A 25,834-nucleotide genomic window follows, 5' to 3' on the forward strand; every position below is an offset into this window, starting at 1 on the left:
AAGATGGTTAGAAATAATGAAAATGCTATCACTGTCAGATTCATGACATTTTGACGAAATATACTAAAATGTACAGCCAAACTTCATCTTTGTCTTATATGAAGTAGATATTTGTGAAGAACAACCCAGGTACTTGCCCCCTTCCAGTACTACGTACACCTATATAGCCAATTTGCCCCATATTCAGTATATGTGTTGTGTGTGATAATTTCATTCCAAATCTGTTTATATTTTTTCGAAAAGCTCTTTTCGTTTCCAAGATATACACATTTGAAGTTTTCATAAATCTTGGAAACCCATTAAATTAGTGCAAACCTATGACGTGAAGTGTTGCACTCATCAAAATTTCTTATTTTAGCAATTAATAAGTTAACCCCTAATTACAATCACTTGAATAATGTGATGTTCCTTTTCAAAGACGACAACACATCTCCTTAGGCCCACAAACCAGTGTTCAGTGTCCTTGAAACTAAGGTTGTGAATGGAAAAGGGATAACATAACAGACAATTAGGCAGTCAGTCCCTTAACATTCAGCAATATGCATAATTAACTAACGTGTATTCATAAATAAAACTAGACTTGAGAAAAGACTGTCTAAAATTGTCCATTTTTGATGGATTTTGATGGGAGTTGCAGCTATTTTCATGATTTTTAATGCCTATTAGAGTGCTTAGGATAATGTTGTTCATAGGTGCCCGTAGACCTTTAAAATGTCTCTCGTTGTCCATAAATTGAGTCTTTTGTGGCATCTTAGGGTATGACCTAATAGTATCGGCGTTAGACTATATAGGTTAGCCGCTTTAATTAATTTGACAAAATATGTCATCCTACAAATTTAGAAATACATAGACGTACAACCTGGACTGCCGTAGCAGTGACTTTTATAGGTCTACATCATCAAATTTCAATTTTTGTACAACCCCCCCCCCCCCGCTTCCCATCAATGGCAACACAATATGTCCTGTGCTGTTCATATGATCTAACACTAGAAACTTCATTGCTGTTTCGTCATAATATCTTACAGTTTTTTTCTTATGTATTATTCTGTTTAATTTGCAATGATTTTTACCTAATTTTCGTCACTGATGATGCGATTTTCGCCTTCCTAGAGCAGAGGTTCCCAACCTAGGAATAAAATTCTACCGGGAACAACCAGCGGGTTTTATTTACTTGTTTTCATTACTTGTTCATTTATGATTGTGATTATTATACATTTTCTAGATGGAGGGGGGGGGGAGGGGTGGATGACAGATGAGTGTTATTGTAGAAACTGATGGTATATAGACTGATAGCTCTAGGCCTGTGTTGCCGTGGTCCGACCGTGCTTCTATAAAGTGTAGTCCACGCGGAATTAAAAAAATTATGTTTGTGATTGAAGCGGAAGCTTTATATAAAATTTATATATATATATATATATATAAATATATATATACATATATATATATATATATATATAAATATATAATTTATTTGAAGTATTCTGGTAAATTTTATATTGGACTCCTATGTTTCATTTTCGGGATAACAACATAATGTAGTTAACATGGTTTGCATATAATAAATGTGAACATGATGCAAACATTTGAATGGTTTATGTTTTCCTTTAATAATGATGTAATTTCGAATAATATCGCTACATTTAATTGGCAGTAATGGTAGCTTCCCATCCACTATGAAGCAAAAGGTGGAACCCTGTCCAACCCATGGCAAGATCAAAACCACAAAAGTGAAAATTATAAAGGTTTTGCTGCCAGTTTGCAACTATGACGTTACACCTGTTTGCTTCAAGTCTACTCATGTCTAGGAGTTGTCAGGACTCTCTGCTCAAGGTACAAACTGAGAAATGTTTTAACTATAGGCCTACCAATACCTTGAAAATTCAAGAGGGGCGTTTTGGATAGCGGTTGTACAAATGTTAATGAAGAAAAATATGTTTCCAATTCTTTCAAATATATGGTACAACGATGGGCAGATTGTAGCACAAACAACCCAAAGTGTTGCCTTAACTGTATACGACTCAGCCCAAAGTATCACTACAACAAATTTACTAGCACGAAATGCTTATGACAATAATTTCAACTATTTAATTACATTAAGTGAAAACGTAATGCCTTTCTCTAGGGATCATAATTTTTGTAAAAAGAGTTCCCAACTGGATTGTCTTCAAAATGGAAACAACCAAAAACACAAAAGCAAAAAAACAAAAAAACAAAAACAGGATACATAAATCCATTTATTCTATATCTACATACAGCAAATGAACAGTTTAACCAAATCCCCAAATTAAGATAAAAAGGGAGAAAGCGTAGCCGGCAAATATGGAAAGAAATAATATTTTCCACGTTGTTTACGATTTTATTAAGATAATAATAGCTGCACAGGAGCGAAAAATAATAATGAGAAGAAGTCAATCAGTATTACAGTGTGTTAATTAGCCTATACTTAAAGAAGGGTATTGTCGTTTCTTCGTCATAGCATATTGAAATAAACTAGTAACCATAGAAACTAATATTCTCAGTTTCATTAACTTTTGACTTTTATTTCATAAACCGACGCTCACCGTCAAACAAATTCATAGACTATATAATTATAAGCTATGGGTCACAATGGTAAATCTAACAATGATATATTATAACGATTATATTATAACGATATATTATAACTGATGTCTTATTTTTCTTCAGTATTTGCTTTCGTAGCAGATATTATCAGTTACCAAATTTAATTTTTTATGTGTTCATATATATTAAGAAAGGAGACATTTTCAAAGGTGCAGGCGACGAGTGAACCATGCTACGGCGTAGGCTAAACAAATAAGTAAAAAAAAAAAACGGAGATTGCTTCCATAACCTCTGGTTATTCTTACAAATGAAGTATAGGCCTATGCCTAAGTGACCACGCGCAGCAATTTATGTACTTTAGTAAAATGACACTCATACGGCTAGGAAACATATTTATTACTATTGACCCATTCAAAATAACTGCTTTAGTGAAGTCATTCGTGGATTTGATATCTCTGCCTACAGGGTGGGAACTGCAGTTTGGTTCTACTCATTCAACTAGTTGCGAAACGTCTTCATGCGCCATACTTGCACTGCGGTGACAAAGAAAGGGGAAGAGGGTGGGGGGGTACCATCATGAGGTTTACGTTTTGGGAGGAGTTCGCACAATTTCAGACAAGTTTGTCCAGCGACCTCCTCTGATCACGTGACCTTTGGCGTTGATGTTCTATAATGTTGTAGGATAACCCATCTGGTTTCCGTTATATGTCATTTTGGTATGCCCGAGCCGTGATGTTAAAGTAAAACAATTTCGCATTTTTTTGTGATTATTATTTTTTTTTCTTGTTATAAAACATCTAATAAAGGCATAAAATATTGAGATTTTATGATAAAACGTTGAAATTTGGGGTTCACACATCGGAATTTTGAGATAAAAGAAAAACTAATTTCGATCTAGAACGCCATTTTTTTTTTTTTTTTGTAAACCGTCGCAAATTTATTATACAATATCAAAATTTCCAGATTAAAATGTTGAAATTTTATAGTTAAAACATGTAAATGTCGAGATAATTTGTCCAAATGTTTAAACAACACGTATAGGGACACTTGTGATAAACGTTAAAATGTCGAAGAAACAAGTCAAAATTGAAAGAGAGAGAAAAGGAGGAACATTTGGAGCTAAAAGCAGGGGCGTCAATCATTGGGAGGGGGACAGGGAGCATGTCCCCCACTTTATGAAGGGTAATGGGGGGGGGGGCACAATATCAATGTACCCCAAGGTTTAGTGACTGACTCGCGTAGGCGCTAGGCCCATATCAGGCTCAAAATGACTCGTGTATCGCATAACAGGAGCTCAAACATTGTGCTATGAAATTAGTAGTTGATAATAATTTAATCTCATCTGCTCAACCCCCCCCCCCCACCCCCACCTGTGAGAGATATAAATTTTCAACTTGGTTGAAATAAGAATAAATGATTTTAATGATAGCGTAATTTAAATGAGGAGCCGCGCCCATAAGCCGCTTAGGCTATATGCTAAGTCAGCAGATATTGAAAGCCTGCAGCATTCGCTAATTTTCTTTCCAGTATAATATTTTCATATTTTATGGTATGTTTTGTTATAACAATATAACACTACATGTCAATGTAATATTGTGCGTTCAGTTTGGTTAGCAATACCCAGATACCCAATAGTGTGTTTTAAATGTGCCATGATACCATATGTGTGCATGTTGTAGACATCTGTATATAACAAGATGATGTTATTCTTGTGTGCAAACTTTAAGAATGTTTCCGTTTTTGCTTTAGGCTTCAATGTTATTAATCATGAAAAAGACCCTAAGTTACACCCTGATGTTAAATATATAAGTCTGTCTTAATGTAAGTCTTATCACTCGTCAGATGTGACTTTTGTTACTATATATTGATGACTGGCATATCAAATTCAGGGACCAAACAGAAGCAACTTTGCAGAAATCTGGATGTGTGTCCGCCTCTGGACCCCCCGCCGGGCTTCGCCCTTGGACCACATTCATTGTCCCGATAAAGGCCTTGCACTAAGGCGCTTAGCCACGCGCACACTCCTTCAATTTGATCCTTGTTCAGTCATTTATGCCCCCCCCCCCACTCTTTTCAATTGGGATTGACGCCGTGGCTAAAAGGTCCAAAATTTTCACATCAAACCGTCACGATGTTGGTATGAAATGTCAAAAGTTTGCGATGAAATATCGAACACTTTTGATAAGATATCTCAAGATTGACAAAACGTCACTAAATATAGCCGTAAAAAGCGTAGAATTTTCGAAATAAAAAGTCAGCACTCTGTCAACATTTTTTTTTTTTCAGATGAGAAAAAACGTCAAAAAGTTTAGTAATTTTTTTTATCTTTATACAAACAAGAAGATTTGCCCAACGACCGTCGATTATAGCCCGTGAAATGTTAGCTATAATGTGATTAAGTTGAATAGTATTAAGGAAACAAAATCATTTTGATCAACCGTCCTTCTTTTCTTCATAGAATGATACATAACGGTATTGGTACGAATGTTATATATTATACTGGTCGAATCTTCATCTCCGTGTATTTGAGATTATGGTCGGGGCCAGATAGGTATTTCCAACAGACAGAGGTTTTTCCACCGCAACATTCCTTAGAGGATGTAATGTGGTTAACGTTATAATCACTGTTGAGATTGGCCGTACAACAATGGTCGTACCACCAGCCACCATGTCTTACACGTGCACAGTCTTTATTCCAAAAGCCATCATTATCTCGGTCGTGAGTACTAAATGCTTGGTTCATGTGATGGTGAAGAGCATCCTTCCCTGTTAGCACGCACAAAAGAAGAAGAAATATTAAATGAGTTTAAGAAAGAAATGAGAAAGATTGAGAGAGGGGGTTGGGGGGGGGTGGGTGAGGGAGAAACCTAGACCACAGTAAGGAAACTATTAACCAAACCGTGGCAAAATAGTGAAAATCACAAAATTGCTATGGAAAAATTGTAAAGATAAAGGACACAAGGCTGGAGACTGGATCATGTCTAACTATGACGTCATCAAGCCACACCTGCTTCATTGTTTTTTTTCTTGATTTATACAATGTTAATTTTTTGTAATGGTGAAATCTAGTAGATTTAATCTACACTATTGAAGATTTAAGCAGAACTTATGATGTCATGGGTGTCAGCGTCAAGGATGCAAATATTCCACCTCTAAAATTCGAGGTCCATCCACCCATCCACCCACCCATCCACCCATCCATCCATCCATCCATCCATCCATCCATCCATCCATCCATCCATCCATCCATCCATCCATCCATCCATCCATCCATCCATCCATCCATCCATCCATCCATCCATCCATCCATCCATCCATCCATCCATCCATCCATCCATCCATCCATCCATCCATCCATCCATCCATCCATCCATCCATCCATCCATCCATCCATCCATCCATCCATCCATCCATCCATCCATCCATCCATCCATCCATCCATCCATCCATCCATCCATCCATCCATCCATCCATCCATCCATCCATCCATCCATCCATCCATCCATCCATCCATCCATCCATCCATCCATCCATCCATCCATCCATCCATCCATCCATCCATCCATCCATCCATCCATCCATCCATCCATCCATCCATCCATCCATCCATCCATCCATCCATCCATCCATCCATCCATCCATCCACCCACCCACCCACCCACCCACCCACCCACCCATCCATCCATCCATCCATCCATCCATCCATCCATCCATCCATCCATCCATCCATCCATCCATCCATCCATCCATCCATCCATCCATCCATCCATCCATCCATCCATCCATCCATCCATCCATCCATCCATCCATCCATCCATCCATCCATCCATCCATCCATCCATCCATCCATCCATCCATCCATCCATCCATCCATCCATCCATCCATCCATCCATCCATCCATCCATTTATATATCTATGATGACACTTTAACTGTGTAATAATTGCTAACATACATAACATACATTTCTGGAGAAATAACGCTTCTAAACAGAAGGTTCTAATTTTATCAGTACAGAGGTCATGTACAAGCACATATTTAACTCACCATTGCCACTGTTTCTTGCTGTCCCGCTGAAAGCTCCCAGCTCAGACAGTCGGTACTTGTCATTTTCATCGTTTATGCGGAACAGGTCATATTTAGCGTAGTATTGAGTTCCTTCCCTGTCCACCAGATCAATCCTGAGTGTGTAGAGACCTTGATTGGTGAGGTGATACAGCTTGTCATTACCCAACCAGAACTCATGATCCGGCTTACCAAAGCCTTCTTTATAGCTCTTCCAGTTACGATAAAAATCAACGGAACCATCAACACGACGTTGAAACACCTACAACAAACAGAGAGACTTACATATCGGAGTATAACAATTTTCCCAAAACTTCAGAGGAGTCACAATGTTGGGAATCTTTTTGTAGGAAATACACGTATTCGCCTTCCAACATACTTTGGTAACATAACCCAAAATGATACATAAATTCATAGGCGACGGAAGAGGGTTTAATGGAATGAGAATGTGGCATGTGACTTTGTCTTGAGCAAGGAAACCGCAAAATCACCTCAAAACGTCCCGAAACCAGAGCCGTAGTCTATACCAGAATGCAAAATGCATTGAGGTTTCGATGACCTCAATGCACTAGACTTCTGCTTGTTAGTATAACCAGAACTAGCTGTTACAATAACACTATGGCATGCTAACACAGGCCAGTCTACTCTACGTGGTTAAACACACCTCCATCAAAAGCAATAGGGTTCTTGTACTCAATGTTATGAATCCACGCACCAAGTATTACAAAACAAAACCAAATCTCTAATAACTTCGCACATTAGGGTTGCAGAGAAGTCCACTTATGGACAAGTTAGCTTGGAATATGCCCAAGAAACTTCAAAGAATCAACTTGAAAGAAGCTAATACAGGTCACTGGAGGTCAACCTGAGGTCAAAGGTCACCCAAAATGCAGTTCGACTATTGTATTAAAAATAGCGTAACTCTCAACCTTGTCAGTGGTAGTTTCACAAGTTATCAGGAAAAAACACATTTTGACCCATAAATGACCTTTGGTGACCTTGGATCGCATCACGGTTATTTTTGAAAATGTGTCCCTACTCCATTCACAACTCGTCCTAATATACCAGCCATGTCAGACTTCGTGACTAGAAGTTGTTGCAAAAATTAGCATAAGCGGGCAGTTTTTTGCACATAATCAACCTTGAATGACCTTGGATGACCTGATGGTTTTTATCAAAAATGTTCCTCTTGATGAGGTGCACTCTATCCTAAAATTTGTTTGGCCTACAATGTACACACATAATGTTATTGCTAGAAATGTGTCAAAACCAACCTTTGGCCCCTCATAACTTGAGAACTGGGCGTCCGATTGAAGCGGGAGTTAGTTTCCTATATTCAGCACAAAAAGCTCTATCATATGTCACCAAATTTTAAAACTTATCTTTGTTCTGTTTTTTTTTGCCCCGTATCTCCTAAAATGAGCATATTTTTTAAGATTTGACCTTTGACCTTTTGACCTCGCGGTCAGATGTAGTTTGACACGCTGATTCCAAAAAGCAACATGACAAGTCTGTGCGACCATCCTAACTGTACTTATTAAGAAACAAAAACATTGACCTCTGATAACTTCGCACACGAAGGTCTCACAGGGGTCAACTATGGACCATTTTGATCGGAAGGTACCTTTGAGATCCGATTATGGCCACGAAAATTCAAATAACCCAAAAAACTGATAAAGGTCACCGGAGGTCAACCTGAGGTCAAAGGTCACCTAGATGCGGGTCGACTCCCTGATTACAATAGCGTTACTCCCAACCTTCACGGACATTTGGTTCTCAAGTTATTGCAAAAATACTAGTTTTTGACCCCTGATTGACCTTTGTTGACCTTGGATCACATGACCGTTATGTTTTGAAATGATCCCTTACCCCATTCACAACTGGTCCCAAAATATCAACCATGTCGGATCCTGTCAATGGGAGTTATTGCTTGTTTTAATATTTTGGTTTTTGGCCTCTAACTGACCTTTGGTGACCTTCACAGGCACCACAAAAAATAGGGCACATCTACTAAATGTGGTACTCATATACACCAAATATTAGATTGGTCCAAGCTTCCCTACTTGAGATACCGTGTTTACAAGCCAGGCGTCACACACACACACACACACATACATACATACACGCATACATACATACACACACTCTCCGCCTGCATGAATGCATAGGTTACGATTTCATCGAAACCAAAAATGGACTCTCTGTACATTCTACGGCACCAATTCAAGTCTTTGAGTGTCTCTCAATAAAAGGGCAACTTCTCAATACAGTTCTTCTAAAATATGTTAACAACTGCCCGACGTCGGCGGAGGGAGGAGGGGGGGGGGAGAATTATGTACTCTTATATACATGGTAATAGACTGAAAGGGAAATGAAAACCTAATGATGTGTCTGTGTGTGTGTGGGGGGGGGGAGTGTTATAAACATAGAAATTTCCCGACCGATCTGCACTGCCCACACGACGTAATTAATCATTTTGTATCAGCGCTGTCACATTGTGAGGCAGTATAGTTCAACACCATACTTCAGTTTTCCAAAATAAATTCGAATCCCGGTGGAGTCTGGAAGATTTTTCACTGTTCTGGATTTTCCAACTCACTACAATTTCAATTATATATATATATATATATATATTATATTATATTATATATATGTATATATATTATTTATATATATATATATGTGTATATACATATATATATATGTATTTATATATATATGTATATATATATGTATATATATATATTATATATATATATATATATATATATATATATATATATATATATATATATATATATATAGCCAATCGTTTTGTTTTAAATTCATTAAAGGCCATTGATAGAAATAAACATGTGAAATAGGGTCAGTTATGGATTACCGTCCATCCTCCTCCGTCAGTCATGTTACAATAAACTGGAAATGGTGATCCAAGCCAGATAGTTGGTTTAATAATGTAGGTACCACCGTCTCTTTTGCCAGCATTATATGCATCTTGACAGTTGGTGTGCCGTGTACATGTCTTTCCATCACCATGGTAACCCCCCACGCAGTAACATCGGCGAACATTGTCTCTTTCCTCACACTTTGCATTAGAGCTACAAAAGTATTCGTCATCCCAAGTGACGTTGCCATGGATACAGCGAGCCCTGCGCGTACAGTCATCGTTGACATAGAACCCACCAAACTGAGAAAGGAAGGAGGCGAAAACGGCACAGTCCAATTATTAACTCTAAATTATCAAACGCACGTAGAGATCTTTAATTATCTATCATTTCTGGGAAGGGGAGGGGGAAGGTGGTGATGAAGGAGTGTAGGGGGAAGGTGAGGAAGGGTGAGGGGAGGGATGGGAGGGGGGCATAATAAAATATATCCGTCGACTTATAACTATGGAGGCATATGGTGATTTTCCAGACAGTCGACGCAGATATCAGTCACCATTTTCTAACGGGGGGATTGCACACGGGGGTGGGGGAGGGGGAATGTACTGATCACTGTTCGTTTTTAATATTTTGTCCGTAGGGGGAACGGGTAGGAGGGGGTGGGGCAGCTGAGCTCCTTAATACCCTCCCCCAAAAGTAGACGTGGTTGCCCCCTGGTACATAATTGCCACTATTCTCATGTCAACTTTTTTCTTGTTTTAAAATAATTAGCGCAATTTGAGTAAATGTATTCTTGATTAATGGGTCATGTAAAGGTAATTTCATATGAGCCTACTCTTGCTGCAACAAATTTTACATCCCTCTCTACGTTGATTAAATTTGATCTGTATTTATGGTTGGTTAACCACGCAACGGACATGTCAACTATTCGAAATCAACAACTCCCTTACATAGGACAGAACCACGTTTACATCTAAGTGGGTTAAGCCCCCCCCCCCAACATCCTAGGATGTGGTAGCCCTCACACACATAGATAGGCAGCATATTACAAACAAGAAATCATAACCGTTCAGTAAAAACTGGGTAAACAATTAAAATGTATGTATAACTTAAGTACAACTTTAACAGTTGAAGCTTCTTTAAAGGTGTTTACACAGTAACATCATTTTGCATTACGGCGCCCTCACTTTTATCAAATCACCCCAGCCCCCGACTCCTTCCTAGGACGACATAACATCTTGCCCACCCCCCCCCCCATAACAAACATGGTGGTCGCGTCCCTGCCTTCATCACATGTCAGCATAGGCGTAGGAGCCCAATTTGATTTGGGGGGGGGGGGGGGCTGCAACGACTTGCCCGAAAAATATAACCACATTTTTTCCCGCAACATGTTAATGTGCATATCATACAGGCATGCATCGGTTATTACATCACATGCCAATTACATACAATTTATTTGCCCTTCCAAATTGGTTAGAATTTTTGGGGAAGTCGTTACAATAATCATGATCATAATAATATTAGTTTAACCATTGAAAAACACATTACAATTTATTTTTCTTTCAGTAGGTGCCCGAAAAGTTCTCAGCATATTGCCCGAATTTTCACAAAAATATTTTGTTTGGGTGACTGCATCCCCTTCCCAGCCCCCACCCCCACACCCCGCCTCCTTCGCCTATGCATGCCAGTCACTTTTGGTTTATAACAGTCTCTATATTATACTATTGTCATATAATATATTTAAATTATTAATAATTAATTAAAATTCGTGAGTAGAAATAATAATGAAACTATCAAAACTTGATAATGCTTATTGCTATCTTTTGTTCGATAAAAAGTAAATGTCACCTCTCTCAATTCATAACGGTATTCACATTTTAAAATCAGGCCTAGAATTTGGAGAATTTCGTTAGTATAGCAAGACCACAAATGAACTTATTATAGCTTAACGTTCAACTATATGGTCAACAGTTAGTTATTTTCGAATCAAACATGTGCGAGTAAACAATAACGTAATTTATCCTGTAGATATTTCAGCATAGTACCCGTGTGTTTTCAGACGACTGGTTTTCCTTTGTTTTTTATTAGCCTAGAGCACAATTTCTTTTTGAACTAATGCAAACAAAAGAGAACAGAATGGGAGGCATTATCCTGATGTTTAAAGGTGCATGCAATTCTTACATGTTATATGGAAAACATACTCAGAACACTATACCAGACCCTGGTTGTCCCGCATCTCACTTATTGTTCCATTATTTGGTCTGGTACATACAACACCAACCTTAACAATCTTATAATACTCCAAAAGGCAGCCATTCGCCACATAACACACTCAGCCCCACGTGAGCACACCAGTCCCCTATTTAAGAAACTCAAGTTACTAAAATTGCACGATCTCATTAAAGTTAAGCTTGCATTATTTGCCTACAAGACCTGGAATGGATTACTACCAGCTGCCTTTGACAATTTTTTAACCAGTAACAGAGATGTACATAATCATAACACGAGGCATGTTAATCATGCCCACTATAATCTCTACAATACCACCATTGGAACTTTAAGCCTACAAACCGTGCAACAAAAACATGGAATCTTCTAATGAACGATTTAAAGAGTAAAAAGTCAGTCACATCCTTTAAGAAGTGGTTTTGTAAGGAAATAATAGCTAGTTACTGACTAAAACTAAATTATACCTGTATGTAATTACTATATATGTATATTGAACATTTAATTTGTACTTATATCTATGTATGTATTCATACACATATATATATATTTTGTTTTTTCTTTTCTTTTCTTTTCTTTCTTCAGGGAGTCTTCCACACTGTTAAGCTTTTAAGCTTTATGGAAGACTTCCTCCACTTTGTACTTTTGTGGCAAACAAATAAATAAATAAATGAAATATATATATAGTTGCACAATTGTTTACCTACAGCAAATGTTTTTTTTTCTTTTCCTTTAATTCTTTTTTTAAATTTATCATCTTGAACTTGGGTTGGAGTTCAAACTTTTCTGTATAGGGAATCTGATGTAATCAATATCCTCAAATGGCTGTATATAAGTCATGTGTTCTTAAATCGACCCATAGTTTGAAGAAAATTTCAATGAAGGTGTAAAGTCTATTAGAAATTGGTCTGTGTGTGAATCTATGGCACCATACCTGTTTGCATTCATGATCACTTTTGGTATAAAAAAAAACACCTCAATTTCAAAAAGGGTTTCGAAAACGATAAATAAAGGAATTTAATGCAAATTTCATCAAGATGTTTAAAATATGTTCTTTTCTTGAATAAGTCTAAAACACATTTTGCCTCGGGATTATTCTTTTTTAAAGTCGTCTCTCCTATTCATTCATTTGTTTTGTTTTTGAACCTCAATGAAGATCAACACGATGTCATTCATAAATTAATTACTTTTAAAACTCACCGAAATGATGGTGTCTGCAGTTGTAAGATTACATACACATTTCTCAAGCATCGCACAGCCAAGTCGACTTCCATTGTAACATTTCACCATCCCGTCATCGCAGACAGAAATAGTGGTATTATGAAACTCGTCATTGTAAGACGAGATGATGTTAATTGAACTGGTGTCGATTGGTGAGGAGTCGGTGTTAGTTGAAGTGGATATGGTGTCAGTTGAGGTGTAGATGGTGTCGACTGGGGAGAGGTCGGTGTCAACTGAAGAAGAGATGTCAGTTGACACGGGTATGATGGCACCTGAAGTGGGGGTGGTCTCGATTTGAGAGGATGTGGTGTCAGTTGAAGTGAAGGGGGTGTCAGTTGAAGTGGAGATGGTGTCGCTTGGTGAGGAGTCGGTGTCATCTGAAGAAGAGATGTAAGTTGATGTGGGTATGATGGCACCTGGAGTGGAGGTGGTCTCGATTTGAGAGGATGTGGTGTCAGTTGAAGTGGAGGGGGTGTCAGTTGAAGTGGAGATGGTGTCGCTTGGTGAGGAGTCGGTGTCAACGGAAGAAGAGATGTAAGTTGATGTGGGTATGATGGCACCTGAAGTGGAGGTGGTCTCGATTTGAGAGGATGTGGTGTCAGTTGAAGTGAAGGGGGTGTCAGTTGAAGTGGAGATGGTGTCGCTTGGGGAGGAGTCGGTGTCATCTGAAGAAGAGATGTCAGTTGATGAGGGTATGATGGCACCTGAAGTGGAGGTGGTCTCGATTTGAGAGGATGTGGTGTCAGTTGAAGTGAAGGGGGTGTCAGTTGAAGTGGAGATGGTGTCGCTTGGGGAGGAGTCGGTGTCATCTGAAGAAGAGATGTCAGTTGATGTGGGTATGATGGCACCTGGAATTGAGGTGGTCTTGGTTAGAGAAGATGTGGTGTCAGTTGAAGTGGAGGGGGTGTCAGTTGAAGTGGAGATGGTGTCGCTTGGGGAGGAGTCGGTGTCATCTGAAGAAGAGATGTAAGTTGATGTGGGTATGATGGCACCTGAAGTGGAGGTGGTCTCGATTTGAGAGGATGTGGTGTCAGTTGAAGTGGAAGGGGTGTCAGTTGAAGTGGAGATGGTGTCGCTTGGGGAGGAGTCGGTGTCATCTGAAGAAGAGATGTCAGTTGATGAGGGTATGATGGCACCTGAAGTGGAGGTGGTCTTGGTTAGAGAAGATGTGGTGTCAGTTGAAGTGAAGGGGGTGTCAGTTGAAGTGGAGATGGTGTCGCTTGGGGAGGAGTCGGTGTCATCTGAAGAAGAGATGTCAGTTGATGAGGGTATGATGGCACCTGAAGTGGAGGTGGTCTCGATTAGGAAGGATGTGGTGTCAGTTGAAGTGAAGGGGGTGTCAGTTGAAGTGGAGATGGTGTCGCTTGGGGAGGAGTCGGTGTCATCTGAAGAAGAGATGTCAGTTGATGAGGGTATGATGGCACCTGAAGTGGAGGTGGTCTCGATTAGGGAGGATGTGGTGTCAGTTGAAGTGAAGGGGGTGTCAGTTGAAGTGAAGATGGTGTCGCTTGGGGAGGAGTCGGTGTCATGCCTGTCTGTATGATTATTGAGTGGATGAAAAACAAAAGTGATATTGTTACTTCATTCATAAACCCTTTCTTATCGTGGATACTGCCAAGTTTTTCTTTAACTTTTTCTTCTTCTTTTAAACAATGGTAGTTGTATAGGTTTTCCCATAGCAACCACCTGGTTGGTTTTACAGTTATACTAAGGACAAATGATCACGTGATCCATAAGCCTAACGTGAGATGATAAGAATAGTATCTTTGCCATGTGAATGTTAGGTTTAAGTGTAACACGTTTATGGTTAGATCACTCACATGAAAACTATTAATAGTTTGAAGCACCAATGAAACAATGTTCCGTGTCATCTTTAACATACCAAGAACTACGATTATTAAAACAATATCCATGAAACATGAAAGAACTACACCCGAGTCCATGCAATATTTGCTCATTATTTTACGTTTTCTCACTCTACACGGAAGAGTATTGCATACCCCCTTACATGAAGTAAAGAACAAAAACCCATCAGTTTAATCTAAGTCTTCCCCTGTCGAAAAAAGGCCCTTGCCGCGACCAGTTGCAGCGACTTCGCAGCAACTAGTTGCAGCGCAGTCGCTGCGACTTCACTTTTCACATGCAAATGAGGCTTGTGGCGACTTCGCCGGAAAGGGGGTTGCGGTGACTTCGCCGGAAAGGGGCCTGCAGTGACTTCGCAGGAAAGGGGCTTGCAGCGACTTCGCAGGAAAGGGGCTTGCGGCGACTTCGCCGGAGAGAGGCTTGCGGCGACCTCGCCGCGACTTCACTTTTCACATGCAAATGAGGCTTGCGGCGACTTCGCCGGAAAGGGGGTTGCGGCGACTTCGCCGGAAAGGGTCCCGGGCGACTTCGCAGGAAAAAGGCTTGCAGCGACTTCGCAGGAAAGGGGCTTGCGGCGACTTCGCAGGAAAGGGGCTTGCAGCAACTTCGCCGGAGAGTGGCTTGCAGCAACCTCGCCGCGACTTCACTTTTCACATGCAAATGAGGCTTGTGGCGACTTTGCCGGAGAGGGGGTTGCGGTGACTTCGCCGGAAAGGGGCCTGCGGCGACTTCGCTGGAGAGGGGCTTGTGGTGACTTCGCAAGAGAGGGGGTTGCGGCTACTTCGCAGGAAAGGAGCTTGCTGCGACTTCGCAAGGAAAGGGGCTTGCGGCGACTTTCCTGGAGAGGTGCTTGCAACAATAATAAGACAGAAGAACTTTGTAGGTCCAAACTACTTTATTTTTAGTTCTATACTCTTAATTGTAAAACTTCTTATATTATTACTGTGTACTCTAATTTACCTCTGCCCCCCCTCCCATTATCCCCTACATGCCAGCATCACTTCAGTTTCTTCATCAGTCTCCTGGCTCTGCTGCACTTGCTGTTGATTGCCTGTGACATCAGCATAGATCTTCAGTACACTGCCACCATACACTGGAGAAGAAAGGCAAATTTCCCTCAGGTTAATGACAAATACCAATAAGTATCCTCTTCAATTTATCATTATTCAATACTCATGGAATTGCTGAGTTTTTTCATTGTGGATATGAAATTTGAGAGTAATTATTAGTCTTTTCTCTATGCTTAGCCATTACTCTCCAGATCCTTCCTTATACAAGCAAGGAAACTGAAGTGCCAGTTTCACAGGAAATATTTGCATTATGTATATTTACAGCTGATTTGGGAGGAAGCTGTACAGAATTTATGTCAAATGTTTTTTTGTCAACTACCTAACCTCCTTTAAAATATGTGGGAATTCTGCCAACTTACATCTAATAGCTTCCATCTGCAGGGGAAACAGCTTTACCACAGATGAATTGTTCCCCTTTGACATATCTTGTGGCTCAAAGAAACCATCCATCATTTTCTTTACAAGAAAAGCCTTAGATTTGAGACTTGGAGAGAAGGGTAGTATGCCAAGCAGCTGGTATGGCAACATTGCAGTTGACAAGTCTCTCCAAATGTGGTGACGCATCCTCCCTATCACTCAAAATGACCTAAAAGAAAGAAAAAAAATAACAACAAACTGATTAGAAGCAATCTGGATCTCTGCAAATTAAACATATTATTCATGGCATTTTTGGAATACCACTTCTGGACACTTAAACACGCCTCAACCCTAACACTCATCAACCCAATTTCTGTTAAGAAATATAGCAAGAGAATTCTGAGCAGAATCTGTTGATCTGTTCTCACTGATATCTATGTCAAGACGTTTTTAGCTTGATCAAAACTCAAGTGCCAGCCTTCCCTTAAAAATGGAGTGATCCTGAGGGTGGGTATTCCATGCATACAGCTCAATCTAGTTTCAGATATCAACAATTGGGACTTTCACATTTGGTGCTGTTGACTCATTTATATGCAAGATTAATAAACAAATACGCCAAACTTGTGTTTGGCTTATAACTGGCTATTCAAGGAAGATCGGCGAAGATTGAATGACTATTCAAGGAAGATGTTGAGAGAAAATTTGCGGATATCAGGAAACCACTGAAGAACTTTCTCTTTCTGTAAGATATTTTCATTTACATTTTAAGAAAACTCAAGTGCTCAGTTTGCAAACTTCAATTTAACTAAAAAAAACGTATTGGATCTAGTATCGTGAATCATACACTCTTTATTTAATCACTCTTTAGGGTCCACCACAACAGAAACACAGGCAATATCTTCACATCTTAGAGGAACACACAGTTTCAATATTTGGCATAGCATATTTATCCCATTTCACATCTGTCATATAAAGACAATACAGACTCAATTGGTTTGTGCTATATCTGTGGTTGAACCATGGTTCCAATTAAAAAGTTCACTGGCTGGTTTGTTTGGAACTGGAACTTAGATTGATAGTGAATTTAATCAACTAGTTACAGTAGCTTAGTTATACCCCTTTAGACATGGGCAAATTACATTCCAAGCAGGCATGCTATAGGCTTCAACATTTAAAGTTAACTTCAGGATTCTTTGCACTGAAATACTGTAAAAGAGTCCCTGAAGTGATAATAGTGATGCATGCCGCCTAGGCCTAGCCTACTAGTGTTCTGCTAAAATACTGTATGCTTAACTATACTGCCTAGGCTTAGCAAGGCTATAGTCGATTTATATCCTTTAGCTTACTGGAACTTACCACCATAGGCAAACGATGCATCATATGTTTCTGAAGCTGTATAAAATGCCCGGAATTTTCCCCCAAAGGCCATTGAGATTTGTCCCTCGTCATCCATTGGCTACTGTACACCAAATTGACTGTTTATCAACCAGAAAAGGCAGATATGCTTGCAATCACCTCCAAGCGAAGATGGCAGCCCAAGATCCCTAGCAATTGTATCCACTTCGTCTTTTGAAAATTGCATTTTTTTCGACGTTAAGAGTTGTGCAAAAGCAAGAAGGCTGGATTAGGTTTGTTTCGTTACACCAATACTAACAGTAACCCACGCACTAAGTTTAAGTTAGGCTACTCAGTCAGGTAACGTGAAAACCTAGCAAAGTAAAAACGTTAACAAAGTCACAGAAAATCTCGATTTCTGTTCAAAAATATAAATATATTCCACAGAACAATGGTCCAAAATATTGAGTATTTCGTAAAGAATTTTAATAAAGAATTCATGTACGAAACCTAAAAGTCGAGAGAGCTAGAGAACCAGAATGTCGATACAGCCGGTATTGTATTTGAAAGATGAATTGTTACGCAATCGAAAGCCTTCGCAGTTTCTGATTGGCCAATCATCTTAATAGACAACATCTGACTCAATTTGTACATTTTTACGTTGTTGGTTATGATGTAAATTCAATCGTGTGGATGAAAAATGAATGAAATGGAGTATAATTTTTTAAAGGAATCACGCATCCAGACATTAAAACCAACTCGATTCAGTATCCCTTTGTCAAACTGTACGAGATGTTGTAAGTATATCACCTTTTATCAGATCCTTTCTAGCAACTTGTTACTGCGTACTTAAACCTGGTTGAAACCAGCCTACCTATATGATTGTATGGACAAAAAAAAAACAGTAACCTGTTGTGTAGACTTGTTTACTTCAAATTCACACAACAATCGTCGTAGAAGTTCCCGTGCTGGTAGTAGTATCATGAGCAGTTGCACGAGACGTGAAAAATAATTTTACACTCACTATACTACAGTAGTAGTACAGTCACTATTCGGTCTATATTTATTTTACTATCATTCCCGGCAGGCTGCAGCATTCGATTGATATACATGATGGAGTAAGTGGTTAATCATTTTTTATTTGGAGATGTCAAGCCAAGTAATAACGATCCCATCGAACTACTTGAATACTAATTCTAGTAACGCTCAATCTAGGCTAGTGTGGTAGTACTACTACTAGTTAGTAGGGGGGCTTATGAGTAAGGCTACTATATGCCTTTATGCACAGTCAGTGTAGGAGAGTATCGATACAGAAATAGCCTATAGGCTAGGAGGGTCAAGTCTATGTTATGCTACAGTTAGGGCGAGGCCTAGTAGTGGTACTACAATGCTTGTAAGTAGTAGCCTAGGTCTAAGAGTATTTTACTAACTCTGATAATTAAAGATTAAAGTAGTATCCATTGGCTGCATATACTGATTACTTATGTCTGTGCCTACACCTACAGTGTCATTGTACCCTTTCTTCCCTGTAGATCTACTCTCAAAAATCAACGACTCGGAATGAACTTACAGCAAACTATTTCCAGCAAACAAATATTGGTGAGTACAATTCCTATACAAAGCCTAGTCAGCAATCGAAATTAGCCTGTTGGTGGGTCAATGGCCACAGCAAGTCGGAATGATAATCACGCCAGTCAACAGCCCCCCCCCCCCCCTGCAGACATGATGTGCTAGATTAAACAGCATGAATTCACAACCTTAGCCCTGGCTTTATGTCTCAGTCAATAAACTCTGCGTTTTAATCATAACATGTGGTGTCTGCTATTAGGCCTAATGCACCTATCAACTGTATGATGCACCTCACACCCCCAGGATAGTTGCGTCATGTCAAAATTAAGCTGAACATTGACACTTCATTGCGCATATAATATGACACCCCATTGCATTATTTAAATTTGACAGGGATTAACTTCATTTCATATATTATTTTCAGAGCCCAGTGTTACTCCTGATTTCAGAGTGAACTCATGAGGCCTACTTGGTACAACCAACCACGTAGAAGAGAAATACCAGCTTCATCCAATGTTCAGTCAGTAGCTTTTACTCCAGCCCTGCAGTATCTGAATTTTATATGGCTGGCAAAACTGAAGGTGGCTCATCATCCTTTGTAGAATGCTTGAAGCCAGATTATCAGTGCACTGATGAAAGTCCCACAACAATTATCCACCCATCATCTATACCTTTAGCAATGGAAGTAAGTGAACATTACAAACTGACAGGCAACTCTTGACCAAGATGGTCACATTTCTGATAAGTGGGAGGATACGTTGGGTGAGCCCGTTGATACCTGTGATGCTTCACCTTTGGAAGATGATGAAGAGTCAGAGACAGAGTCCAGGAGTGGTTCATACAACTATAGAGGACATTGGATGACAGTAGAAACAAGTCTTCTTCTGATACTCACATTTGCAACTATGCATTCCATCACTGATGTCCAGCTGTCTGATATGCTAGCACTAATTAGTCTCCATTGTATGGAAACTCACTCTGCCCTTGGTAGTCTTTATAAGTTTAAGAACTATTTTGAAAAGGCAGATTCACCAGTGCAAAAGTATTATTACTGTGGGTCCTGTTTTAGCTCTGTTGAAGATGGCCAGACCAACGTACTGTAATATATACAGGATGACAATTGACTTTGAGAAGAACAAATTCATCAATGTAACACTAGAGCCTCAAATTCAAAACTTGTTTCAGCATCCTGGTTTTGTAGATAAAATTCAGCATAGATTTAAGGTAAGTATGGATTGTTTCTCAATGACTTTCCAAATTTTAAGAACCTGATTAACATTTTAAACCTATTAACTCAAACCTATAAATTGATTAACAGAAACTACAGTGAAGTTTGGTAGAATTATGAATAAGAATCTTCCTGAGTTTTGTTCTCAGAGTTTTGAGATTACTTTTAAGATTCTAAAGATTTAATAATTTGCATTGCTTAGTGTTATTTGTGGGTTTCCTGTACGAATTAAAAGAAATGAAAAGATCAGTAATTTTTTAATTGCTGATCTATAAGCCTTGATGTTACAGTAACCTATTTGAATTAAAGTACAGAAATCATAATCTCTAATGTGCCAGCTCTCCTCATGTTGTAACCATTACAGTTTGTTCAGTGGTACCACATATTTTCTATTCCTACAGGAAAAGTTAAAACATTTAAAAGATGATGGCTCTTTAATTGAAACCAATAAAAAGAAATCCTAAAAAATGTGTGATATCTGTTTGGTTTGTGTAGAGTTTGAGTCTGTAAGATTGTATGTAAGTTTCTCCTTGTTGTAAAGATAAGTTAACTGCAGAACCGCTGCACTATGAGCTTCATTATGCTGCACTATGAAAGCTGTCTCACTGTGTGGTAAATACAGCTAATTACAGAAGGGAAACCTGCCCATGAATCATGATCATGCAGTAATAACTTGAGTTCCCACAACTAGTTGCAGGAATGGTACCTTTCTGTAAAGTGATTATTTCTTGACACAAAGTATCTGCGACTGGTTGCAACAAGAAGGCCTGCATATGTCCTGCAAAGTAACTTTCCTTGCCGCGAAGTAGCTGCGACTGGTTGCAACAAGAAGGCCTTTCCTGCAAAGTAACTTTCCTTGCCGCGAAGTAGCTGCGACTGGTTGCAACAAGAGGGCCTTTCCTGCGAAGTAATTTTCCTTGCCGCGAAGTAGCTGCGACTGGTTGCAACAAGAAGGCCTTTCCTGCGAAGTAACTTTCCTTGCCGCGAAGTAGCTGCGACTGGTTGCAACAAGAAGGCCTTTCCTGCGAAGTAACTTTCCTTGCCGCGAAGTAGCTGCGACTGGTTGCAACAACAAGGCCTTTCCTGCGAAGTAACTTTCCTTGCCGCGAAGTAGCTGCGACCAGTTACAACAAGATGCGCCTCCTGCGAAGTCATATTCCTTTGCTGCGATGTTGCTGCGACTAGTCGCAGGAGCAAAACCCTGCGGCGAAGTAATATTTCTGCTGTCGCGAAGTTACGGCAAAGTCACAGTAAAAGTGAAGTACTGCGAAGTCTTGTAGCGAAGGAATTCCTTCGCAGCGAAGTCGCAGCGACTGCGCAGCGAAGTAACCCTTTTGGTAGGGGTTACGAATGGATCTTGGTAATAAATTATAAATACCTCCTCCATGGTTGATTAACTAGAAAGTTCAACGCACAATGTACTGCTTGAGACCATCATTATATTTGTAAGGATTTATGGTATACCATACTTTTCATTCAGGGACGTTGCTATGGAAATTTTCAGCAGCTTAATACGGACAGGGTTTTCAGTTCTTTATACCTTAAATATGCTATACCGGGTAATTAGTAAGCTAAGGTGCTAAATCGAACTCCAATTGGCCGTATCCCGACAATTGTATACGTTAGTTTTTAGTATTTTTCAAATTTATTTATGTTTTGTACAAGGAGTTAGAAACAAAACAAGATTTCGGTTATTTGTATAAGTTCGAATTTCTTCAAATCTTGTACTAATGTAAGCCTAAAATTAGATATATTAGAAATAGTCTGTATTATTATTAACAACTCTGCAGAAATCAGAATGATCCTGTCAAGAGTGTGATCAGCTTCAATTATTTTAAGAGATTTTCCAGATATTGAAAGTTCAAGCCAATTATGCTGTAGCTATGTCCCTGTTCGCAATTGGTTACCTCATGACTAACAGTGCAATGCTTTGTATATTATAAGATCGTTTAACACAAGATTTAACAAACAAAGATACATCAATATGTTTTTTTTTTTAAAAAACAAATATCCTTTTGAAAAAACAAAAAACAACGGACACTCGTTAATCGAAGAGGCTGAACGACATAGATTAGGTAGCATTTTTTTAATATCAAGTCGGCTTATCATAATCCAGGCATTTATCCGAGATTTCTAGGAACATGTTTAGTTATCTTGCCCATGATGACAACCCTATAGGTTGGGTGGACTGGGGCAATGTGTTACAGGAATATTTGAAAATTAAAAGCTATTTGCTTTTATTTCTTTCTAGAGGTATACAGTTTACATAGTTTTGTTTTATTGGCCAAAGCATTTGGGGTGGGGGCGGTGGGGGTCGTGGGTGGGACCGAATCATCATGTAAAATATTTCAGAGTAGACATATCTTAGTGGAACATTAGATGAGATATTATATTAATTGTAATTTTTCTTTGGCTACAGTACCCGCCTTTTGTATGGGTGCTCTTTACGCTTCATTATACAAGTTTGTCCTTTTTGTTGAATTGTGATGTTAATTGTGATGCAATAAAAAAAGAAGAATAAAAGAAAGACGTATCTTACAGGAAGCAGAAATTTAATGTGAGGTATCATACAGAAAAATGCATTGGGATCTCTCTTTGTTTTGTTTTTTGTCCAAACCAACAGTAATATATATTTGGTCAAGTGCCTGCATATGGTAACAATACCAAGACAACAATAAAAGGAAAAGACAATACAAAAAACAAAAACAAAATACAATGGGAAATACTTTTCTTGGTACCCTACGTTTTGCGTGGATTTTTACACTGTTTCATGGATAAATATAAGTAGCGTATTTGATATAACTCCCATATGTACGATGTTGATATAATTGTTGAAAAGAACGGCTGTTTGGAAGTCTAATTAAAACAAAATTCGTCAAATTCACACTCTGCATTGAGGAGAAGTATATACGGTATCATGATGTGTGTATTTTTGAAGGCGTATTACAGACATGTCTTAACTTTTAAAGCAGATCACAATCGAAACAGAAATAAGAAATTATTTAGCTGCACTTATTATTTCGTTTTCTTTTATCGTAAAGTTTTGTTTGAGATGTCACATATCAACTCTATTTTTTCTCCTAAAAATCTTTGTCTAAGATAGAAACCCTTATGATTTCTCTACAGTAATTTGTGTACTGACCTGTGTGTTTTATTTGATTGAACAATAAGGGGTTAATCAACGGTCTATCGTGCGTTACTCACAGGATTAATGCACGATCGGGGGATTATGCAAGCGATGCACGAGGGCGGAGCCCGAGTGCATCCAGCGATAGCATTAACACCCGGAGTGCATTAATCATGTGAGTAACGCACGCTAGACCATTGATTAACCCCGTTCATTCATACACTACCATTTGTGTGGGGGAAAAATCATAAAACAAAACATTTTTGGTTACATATAACCAACGATTTATTAAAGTGATGCCCCGTAATTTTACCGTGCGTTACTCACAGGATTAACCACGGACCAATAGGATTTAGGAATCTTTACTAAGTATGAATGAACGTCTGCTTAAAGTATATACCATATACACAGAGCGTACATCATGTATTACATTACTTGAACACGATTGTCATTCATTTCTATTTGAACATAAAAGTAGTCTATTTCAAATCGTTCCTTTGCCTTACCTGCAGGAGGAATCGACTGGTTTTTAGGTGTGCATTTAAAGGACCCCATAACTTGACCATCTACAACTCCTTCTGGATAAATAAGAAGAATGGAAACTATTATTGCCTATAGTTTGAAACTGGTTATATTTAAATAGAAATCTAAAGCAGAATAACAATATATATGATATGTTCAAATCAGAAAAATGTCAGGGGCGACGGTCGAGGGTTCCATTTGGGAGCGCAGGGGGGGGGGGGGAAGAGGGGGACAGACTCAGAGAGACAGCGTTTGATTTTTTTTTTTCAAATATTGAAGGCACTTATTTTCTTAAGTTTGCTCCAATAGGACACTTTTTGATAACAATTTTATTAAGTTTTGCTCACAACAGGACACATATCAGGTTTAGAGATAGTCAGTTCATGTGAGGCCTTTGCCTTGATTCGATAAGGTAAGAATATTAAAGGATTCCACATACTTATTGCATGTGTCAGGAACGGATTGGCATATACCGGCTATAGGAACCGATGCGCCGCTGCGGTCGGACCCGCAAATTTCCCGTTGATTTCGAAAGGTGGTTGTTTCGTCCGAGGTATAGTTAATTAATTAGATGCATTGACGGAATGTTCGTTAACAACAAGACATGTGTACAAGCATACAAACAAATATAAACAAGATTTTAAGTTGTTTGCATCTTTATTTTGGCTCCATGTACAAAACCTTTCAGCGTCTAGCAGTCCATCATTTATCTAAGATCCCAGCCTGAGAGAAATGTGCCACTTTGCCGGTACTAACTGATTTCTATAGCCCCCCCCCCCCCTCCGACCTGCATAATTAAATTTGTATATTTAAAAAGTTTATCGAGAAACGACACAATTCGTGTGGTAGAAATGTTACCGTTAAGGAACAGTATATGTTTAAGCCCATATATCGTATACTGTGTTGGGAAACGTTAAAGTACAAATACAGCTATACTTACTTTAAAGTAGCTGATTATGTTTGTTTTACATGCTGGGATGTACCATGAACAATCTATGAACGATATTGAAGGCCTTTATAATAATAACATTTAGTATAATTAAGTAAAGTATTATGTTATAGGCTTACCTCTGTAGCAACTGACTCCAAGGAGAATAAATAACAAATATTTGACGTTCATGGAAGTGCACAGTTCCATTTCTCCTTCTTTGATTTGAGAAAAAAACGCTAAAACCAGAAACTCAATTTGTCATAGAAGCAATAAGCCTTGCGGAGATAAGATTGTAAGTATACGCCAAAGCCCTTTGAGGATTCCAAGCCAATATATCTGTCTAACCATGGAGCACAAAATGCAGATAGGCCTACATCGGCTGCAATTCAAGAGTCCACCAATCGCTAGTCATAATGAGTTTTAAACAATTACGGTTTACCGATCATGCGCATTGTCGACCTTACAGTGAGCATTCCTGCTGCAAAAGGTGTCAACATATAGGTATACACAGTTTCATTGAATATTCAGTAGGAAACAAAAAATCCAGGCTTTTGGGATCCATTTTATATAATTTATTAAAGTATTCTGGTGAATTTTATATTGGACTCTAATGTTTCATTTTCGGGATAACAACATAATGTAGTTAACATGGTTTGCATATAATAAATGTGAACATGATGCAAACATTTGAATGGTTTATGTTTTCCTTTAATAATGATGTAATTTCGAATAATATCGCTACATTTAATTGGCAGTAATGATAGCTTCCCATCCACTATGAAGCAAAAGGTGGAACCCTGTCCAACCCATGGCAAGATCAAAACCACAAAAGTGAAAATTATAAACGTTTTGCTGCCAGTTTGCAACTATGACGTCA

At 38.8% G+C, this 25,834-nt stretch overlaps 1 protein-coding gene and 2 long non-coding RNA genes across 8 annotated transcripts in view; 1 reads left to right on the forward strand and 2 right to left on the reverse strand.

The window, feature by feature from the left end:
• LOC139973966 (microfibril-associated glycoprotein 4-like) overlaps positions 1-25,834 on the reverse strand; it is a 117,869-nt gene that overhangs the window by 75,047 nt on the left and 16,988 nt on the right. The window contains exons 1-4 of one of the 6 annotated variants that reach the window (XM_071980866.1): positions 25,095-25,342; positions 24,011-24,079; positions 12,935-14,490; positions 9,508-9,813 (exon numbers count right to left, since the gene is read on the reverse strand). The exons of 1 other annotated variant lie outside the window; for it this stretch is intronic. In XM_071980866.1, coding sequence (XP_071836967.1) covers positions 9,508-9,813; positions 12,935-14,490; positions 24,011-24,079; positions 25,095-25,164 — 2,001 coding nt within the window. In that variant the 5' untranslated portion in view covers positions 25,165-25,342. Of the gene's footprint in view, positions 1-2,221; positions 5,329-6,608; positions 6,889-9,507; positions 9,814-12,934; positions 14,491-24,010; positions 24,083-25,094; positions 25,343-25,834 lie in introns of those variants that run through there. 4 more of the 6 variants (XM_071980865.1, XM_071980864.1, XM_071980862.1 and 1 more) reach the window with 4 other exon arrangements.
• Positions 15,471-18,128, reverse strand: LOC139973842 (uncharacterized). Its single transcript, XR_011795336.1, has 3 exons — positions 17,602-18,128; positions 16,248-16,474; positions 15,471-15,911 (listed from the first exon to the last, which is right to left on the reverse strand). It is a non-coding gene; the product is annotated as an uncharacterized lncRNA (long non-coding RNA).
• Positions 18,327-21,720, forward strand: LOC139973843 (uncharacterized). Its single transcript, XR_011795337.1, has 3 exons — positions 18,327-18,698; positions 19,113-19,179; positions 19,574-21,720. It is a non-coding gene; the product is annotated as an uncharacterized lncRNA (long non-coding RNA).

The sequence above is a fragment of the Apostichopus japonicus genome, chromosome 9 (assembly GCF_037975245.1).
Source record: "Apostichopus japonicus isolate 1M-3 chromosome 9, ASM3797524v1, whole genome shotgun sequence".
NCBI lineage: Eukaryota > Metazoa > Echinodermata > Holothuroidea > Aspidochirotida > Stichopodidae > Apostichopus > Apostichopus japonicus.